This window comes from Durio zibethinus, chromosome 1, assembly GCF_047325235.1.
Source record: "Durio zibethinus cultivar Kanyao isolate XHJ-2024 chromosome 1, ASM4732523v1, whole genome shotgun sequence".
In the NCBI taxonomy this organism is placed as follows: Eukaryota; Viridiplantae; Streptophyta; class Magnoliopsida; order Malvales; family Malvaceae; genus Durio; species Durio zibethinus.
Window position 1 is genome coordinate 11,630,808 of NC_143162.1, and position 8,023 is coordinate 11,638,830.

The window sequence follows — 8,023 nt, forward strand, 5'->3', positions numbered from 1 at the left end:
CAAGTATTCTAGCTTGAACTAGGGGACAGTGTATCGTTTTGCTCCACCATAATTTGATCAATATGAAAGGGGTAAATTTAATATTTTGTTTAGGGATATTATTAGGATTGAGTGGCTAACAATGCTAATTAGAGTCGATTAAGTTGATCCAAATTTCAAAAACTTGTTAAATTCATTCAATTTTAAATTCAATTTAATTTGATAAAAAAAATCAACTTGAATGTGAAATAATTGAATTAATTTTAATTTAAAATGATTTGATAAAAATGAAATTGATGTAATTTTAAAATTTAACAATTTAGTTAAAAAAAAAAAAACATGAATTCAAAATTATCCTAATTTCTTTTGACTTGAAGTGATCTGACACGTTTAACTGCTATCTCTGGTCCTAATAAAATATTTCCAAGTGTAAATAGTAAAAATGGTCCATAAAGTTTTAACAAAAAATCATATTGATCTCCAGACTATAAGAAGTCACTAGTTGGTCAAACTCATAAACTCGTAACATTTTTATTATTCTATCAATGTTTCCATCAATTGAGCCGTTGCTATACGTTGTTGTGTGACACGCACGTGGCACCTTAAGTAACAAGCATAAATAGGAATATGACACCTAACTGTATCATAATTAATCAATCAAATTTTAAAATTATGTAAAATTTATTAAAATATTATATAAATTTTATTTTTATAAGTGATAGACCATCACATACCTCTTAATTATAATTAGACAATTATAATTTTATAATAAAAATAATTATAATTGAAATGCTTTTAGGCGGACATGAAACTTTCAAAATAATCCATTTAAGAAGCATTTTTAACAAAAAAAATTTGAAAAACTTATTAAAAATTTGAAAAACTTATGAAAAATTTAAATTCATTTATTTTAGCTATAAAATTTTATAAAATATATTAAATCAAAAAAATGCTCCCTTTTTATTTTTTTAAATTATTTATATTTTCTTTTCTTCTCTCTTCCTCTCCTTTCTCCACCTCGTCGATTTGGATCCTGTCGGTGACGACGATTGGGGGCCAGATCCAGCACTTTGCCATCGTCGGCATTTAATAGACCAACAAGAAAATGAGAGGAAGAAGAAAAGAGAAGAAAGAAAGATGAGAGAACAGAGAGAAGGGGAAAAAAAGAACCAAAATAGAAAATAGAAAAAAATTATGGAAACTTTTAAAAGAATTTAATATATTTGATCAAATATTACAATTTAAAATAGATAAATTTTTAAAATTTTCCATTTTATTAAGTTTTGTTTTTTGTTTTTAAATATAATCTAGATTTTAATATATTTTATTAAATAAAGTTAAATTTTCTATTTTATAATATTTTTATGTTATTTGTAAAATTTTAATATATCAGATCATATATTATAATTTAAAATAAATAAAATTTAAAAATTTTATTTTTTAAAATATAATATAGATTTTTAAAATTCAAATTAAATAAAAAATAATTATATGTCAACTTACAATTGTCTGTCAGCAGGCAAATTTAATAAAATTATTGAAGGAATGACTATTTTGTTACTTTAGAAGAGTATCAACAAATGACTTGGGGACAATGTAATATTTAAATGAAAATTCAGGACTACTGAAACTATTTACTTTATTACTAATATTTATCTTAAAAAAAGTTTATATGATTTACATGTATGTATCATTATTATTACAGTCTCTCATCTTCGAATTGTGGACAATGTAATACAATCTATATAACTTTGTATAAACGTGGGGAAAACACAAGAAACCAGTAATGGGACGAAACAAAATGAGGCAAATATATTACTGCTTTTTGGCAAGTGAAAGAATTCCTACATCTGTTTGCTTTCAAATTTTAGTCTTCAATCAGTACAATTCGGTGGGTTGATTTTAAAAAAATGTGTCCTCTCTCCACTTAAACGAAATTAAGAAGAGACTTCTTTAGAGATTAGATTTGATTCCTCTCCGACATTAAAGTATGAGCATCACTACATTTACATTGCATTCCACTCAATTAAAATAAACCTAAAATGGGTGAAAAGCAAAGGGAAAGATTTACATTGAAGAAAGCAAATTGGATTCCCCAGCACTCCTAGAAAGAAAAAAAAAATTAAAAAATGAAAATTATTTCAAAAGCAGATGAAAGAACGATAATCACTGAACTAATCATTTTAGAATAATAATCCCCACCTTTTTTACCAAAAGAGTCTTAATTTTCATTTGCCAATTGTCATTCTACTTGTTTATTTTATCTCCTTTAAAAAAAAAAAGTTAAAAGAGGTTTTTTTTTTCCACAAGCAAATTCCTGCCACCTTTTACTGTGTAAAAAAATAATAAAACTAATAATAATAATAATAACTAATACGCACACCACCTCCCATATATTTATGTCTGTCATCCATTGAAACGCCTTCCTATGAAGAGCCAAACACACCTGACATTGATCCTCTCTTCCTCTCCCTCCCTATCTCTCTCTCTCTCTCTCTCTCTCTCTCTCCAGTCTTCTCCACACACTTTTCAAAAACTGTTTTTTTTTTCCTTGCTCAACAATCACCCTAAGGACCAGAAGCCAGGGAGAAGTAAAGCTAACCTTCTTAGCTAAATCCTTCATCGTTTCCCTTAAGACAAAAGCACAGCTGAAGAGTGAAGAGTTAATGAAGATCTTCTCCATGTTAATCTTCCTCATTTTTCTCCTCTTCCCGTTCTTCTTAGCTTCTCAGTCTGCAACAATCCTGGTGGATGGTGTTTCAGAGTGGAAAAATCCCAGTGTTCATGTGGGAGACTCAATCAGTAAGTGTACTTGAAAAAGCCACCAACAAGTTTAATATTTTAGGTTTTGACTACTGATGTTACTTGTAATTCTCTGTTTAGCTACCAATACTAACATCATTCCTATGCTTTTGTGCTTAATATCTCCTCAGTTTTCAAACACAAGTATCACTACAATCTCTATATTTTCCAGAGCAAATATGCATTCAATCTCTGCAATTTCACCCAAGCTACACTTCTCACCAAACCCAACTTCACCTCCTATGCGGTATGTCACTCCATTTCTCTATCAAAATTCAACATCGTTTATTTCAGCACTATTAGCTTTAAACTACTTGTTTTGGTGTTTTCTCTGCAATTTTTTTCAATTGGCATTTCCAAGTTGGTCAAAGATTTTTTAGCTTATAATTAACTAGTCATGATAATCACTCCTTTTCTTACAAATGTTATATTTTTAGCTCCGTCCTCTGGTGGCTTTTCTTCTATTCTTCAAGGCCGAGAAAGAAAAAGAAAAGTACTAATTTCCCAATCAACTTTCTTTGTACAATGTGCAGTGGCACCCTTCTCGCCCTGGTTTCTTCTACTTTACTTTCAACAATGGCTCTCTCAAAGCATGCCAAGGCTTTCAAAAGCTCTCTATAAAAGTCACTCCCGCGCTGCCTCCAGAAAATGAAACCACCCCATTACCCGGATTACCTCCAGCAGAGGCTCCAGCGCCCACGTCCGGTGGATCAGTTGTGTCATCTTCCCCAGAATATCTATGGCCATTCCGGCCTCGCCAAGCAGTTTCACCAGCACCAAGCGCTAGCTCACCAGTAACAGTACCAGCTCTAGTGCCAGATAAAGGTGGTGGTATTCCTTTTATCAACAGTAACCCTGCAGTTCCATTGCCTACTGGTGAAGTTGATTCTGCTACTATTGTCCCTTTGCCCACCTCTGATCATGGAGGACAGGTACAATTCTCTCTCTCTCTCTCTCTCTCTCTCTCAATGCATGGCTCCTTATATATGCTTTATCCAAACAAGGATTTGGATTTTTGTTTCTTCTAGTACTTTGAAAATACCATAGGATTTTTTTTTCCTTTTTTTTAACTAGCTAGTTTGAAATAATAGTAATACCAATCATCTTGTCCCTATAATATTAATATGCTGCCTGTGAAAAATTAAAAATGTTCATGATCAACGATCATTGATCTGATATATAACTATTCGTACATGGTTTTTTTTTTTTTTTTTGCAATAAATAGTGTAAATCAACTGTTTCATCGTTTTCACTGGAGGCTTACCCTTGTCGCCCTGCTTAAACGCAATAGGAACAGTGACAGCTAGTAAATCCACATGTGGTATATTTTGGGTCCTAAATATAGTAAGGATCTTTCGTTAGAATGAATATCCGTGTTAAAATTAATGACAGCTGTCTGTTTGCATAGTACTAAATTTTTAATTTTAAATATTCAAATTTTGAGAATTTTAAATATAAAAAAATATTTCCGTTAAAATTTAACACGATAATAGAGAAAATAAAAATATATATGGAGTTTAATTATTGCATATCACTTACAAATATGTATGTTTTTTATGAAATTTTAACCACATTAATTTTAACTTTTGAAGTGATGTTTATATATCCATGTATAATCTTTATTTACCTAATTCATGGGAGGGTTGTTTTGATGTGTTGGGTGGTTGCAGGCAGTGGTGGGGTTCCTTGCAGCTCCAATGGCTCTGTTTTCTGTGGCCTTCCTAGAGAGAGAATGGTTGGCCAAATTTGTTGTAAATTAGAAATATTTTAGAGTAGAATTGAGCGTAAAGTAGCTTTGATGATATATAGTAAGGTCTGGTTCTTGTAAGGTGACATTAAGGTGATGCGAACTGCCCATGCATCCAGACCCTACTTTGGAATCACAGCCACTTTTGTTCTTTAGTTTTGCCTTGCAATTGATTACTTCTACTTTTACTTTTTCTTATCCCTTCCCCACCTTTTCTTCTCATTTTTCATCTTCACCAAATTTTAATTTCATTCCCTGATCATTGCATGTTTTTCTGCCTTTCCTTTTTCCTTTTTTTTTTTTAACTATACAATTAACAAATCAATACAAAATTTTTGTTTTCGGATGAGTTTAGAATAGGGATGAAAAGATTTATGTGGGGTGGGATGAAATTTCAATTTTTATAACTTTTTTTTTCATTTATCTCCTACAACTGGAAAATGATCTGTTCTATACACAACCTGAAAAGGTGCCGCTGCCCAAACGTCAATAATTAATATAACTTACAAATTTCTCATTGCAAAATTAATGAAATTATGGGTCCTTGCATATTAAAGCTCAAAATTGTTGCCAATAACTATGTGGTTTTGCGGTTTGTTGGTAGAAAATTGGATTTTGGTTCTAATGATTAAAGTTTAATTATTGACAATTTTAAGTAAAAAAAAATCAAAATTGTTTTTAATTTTGCACACATTTTATAGAGATTAGTATTTGATGTTCAAAATTTTTTTTTATTTATTCACGCATTTCATAAATAAAAACATGTAATTTTATTCGAATTGATTGAAATGGATTTAAATTACATTCGAACATTTTGATTATATTTATTAGGGCTAATTATTATATAATCATTAAATGATTAAAATTAAATTAAATAAAAATCAAATAATTAAAAGTAAAATTAATAATATAATCATAATAGTAAAAAAGTCAAATTTTTTTTATTCAAACTCTAGCAACTGAAATCAAACTGTCAGAGAGTTTTCTCCCATTCTCTTAGAGTCACAGTGCATTCAATGCTTCAAAAATCTCCAATGAAACTCAAGCACCATTTGCCATTATCAAAATTTCACGACAAGATTTCAAGCAACCCCAAAAGTCCACAATAATCCTAGAAAATTGAGGATTTGAAATCAACCATTTCGATTGCTCTGAACCAGTTGAAAAACATTGAACTGGCTAGACCACCTTTGAATATTTGATCATGTTGATTAGGAGTATTTTCGGTATTTTTTATAATTTTTTTATTTTTTTCATATTTTTTGCTCAATTTTTATAATTTTTATTTCTATTTTTTATATATTTTATTTTATTTTTCTGTGAACTTTGTTAGAAAAATAAAATAAAATTGGAAAAATGCTAAAACTTTTTCCTTAGAACAAAATTTTGAAAATATTTTGGAAAAAGTTGAAATATCATTTTTTTTAAATATTTTTTAAAAATAAGAATTAAAAAAATTTATTTCTTAAAAAATGGCTAAGGAAAAAGTTAAAATATCAAATTTTCTTTAGAATAAAATTTTAAAAATATTTTTAAAAAAAGTTGAAATATCAATTTTTCTTAAATTTTTTAAGAATAAAAATAAAATAAGATAAATAAAACTGCTAAGAAAAAAGGTAAAATATTAATTTTTCCTTCAAATGAAAATTTGAAATATTTAGAAAAAAGTTAAAATATCAATTTTTACTAAAATTCTTCAAGAATAAAATAAAATAAAATAAACAAAATCAATTAAGGGGAAACTTTTCCTTATAATAAATTTTAAAAACATTGTTTCAAAAAAAATTGAAATGTCAAGTTTTCCTTAAAAATAAAATATAAAATTTTGGATCTTCCAATAATAGAATTACTAGAAAGTTGCAATAGCAATTTCTACGTAATTCATAAGAAAGATATTATTCTCTAAATATTGCTAATTATAGTATTTAAAAAATTGTTTAATAAAAAATAATTTTTTAAATTTGACGTCAATAGATATCTTAAATACTTTTGAATTGAAGAAATATTCTTAAATTTCTACTAAAATATTAGAGTAATTTTATAATAATTTTCAATATTAAATTCTTTATAAATTTCTTAAAAACTAATTTGGGAAAAGTGTTTACAAGATTAAGGGGAGCATTTTGCGATTTTTTGAAAATTTTTAAAAAATTTTTGGGTTTGATGGAATCTAAAATAATTTAAATTTTTTGGTGATCAATTGAATTTTTTGGTCACTGAAATCTAAAAATTTGGCTAGTTGAAGATTTCGGCAATGGTGTATGATGGCAACTGGTCAAAAATCTGAGAATCACAGCAATTGACGAGTGGGAAAAAATTCTAAAGAGAGATGCTCTAGTTTTTAGAGAAAGTGTGTGTGAAAAGGAAAATTTTTTTAAAAAAATAGAATAGGGCCTTTTATAGGCCTCTCAAAATGGCTTCGTTTTGGAAATAGGAACCATGGAGCAACCCGCTAATTAGTGTGCCAATTTGTGTGCTGACCCAACCAGTTTGGTTAATTTTAATTTTAATTTTTTGATTTGATTTTTATTTATGTTATTTATTTAAGATTTTTTTACAATTTATGATTTATAATATTTATATTTTTTTACTAAAAATAAATAATTATCGGGAATAATAAAAAAAAGTAAAAAAGAAGGACGAAAAATAAATACTAAACTTTTAATCTAAAATAAAAGGATAAATAAAATAATAATAATATTAAGGAAAAGTGGAAAGAGTTCTATTTTTCTTTAATTTTATATAAGTAATAATATTTCTTAGATTTCACTAAAGTATTGAAATGATTTAAGAATTTATTTTTACTAAAAAACTTAATTAAAAAAGTAATTGATTATTTGAATAAATATTTTAAAATACAATTTTTAAAGAAAATTAAAAATTTTCAATTTTTTTAATTAATGCAAGTAAAAATATTTTTAGATTTCACCAATGAATTGGGATAATCTAAAATTTATTTTTACTAAAAAAAGATTTATTTAAATAATAAAAAAATGTTTGTTTAAATAAATCCCTTAATTATTACCATATATATATATATATATATATAAACTGGATTTTACCAAAGAGTTAGGATAATCCAAAAAGTTATTTTCACTAGATAAGGATTTATTTATATAATAACAAATTGATGAAAATAAAAAATAAAAAATAGTAAACAATAAATAAAAATAAAAAAATGTTTAATAAATCTCTTAAGTAAGAATTTTAAGAAAAAAATGAAAAAGTCTTTTTTTTTTTAATTTTTACTAGAAGAAATGATTTTTTTAGGATTTCATCAAAAAATTGAAATAATTCTAAAATTAATTTGAGAAATGATTTTTTAATTTTTTCTAAGAGTCGGGATAATTTTAAAATTAGTTTTAATAAATAAAAAAATATTATGACGAAATTTTAAAAATTTTGTGAATGGTTAATTTTTTCAAAATTATTTTCTAGATAAAGATTTTCTATAAATTTCACCAAAGCATTGGAGAATTTATAGAATGTGAAAAT

The 8,023-nt window shown here is 26.8% G+C and overlaps 1 protein-coding gene across 1 annotated transcript; it reads left to right on the forward strand.

Annotated features, from left to right (window-relative positions):
• Positions 1-2,420: 2,420 nt before the first annotated feature.
• Positions 2,421-4,702, forward strand: LOC111310680 (uncharacterized). The gene is made up of 4 exons (XM_022910124.2): positions 2,421-2,781; positions 2,913-3,028; positions 3,315-3,713; positions 4,452-4,702. Exons 1-4 carry the CDS (start codon positions 2,646-2,648, stop codon positions 4,539-4,541), a joined length of 741 nt encoding a protein of 246 aa, XP_022765859.2. The 5' UTR covers positions 2,421-2,645; the 3' UTR covers positions 4,542-4,702.
• Positions 4,703-8,023: the final 3,321 nt, after the last annotated feature.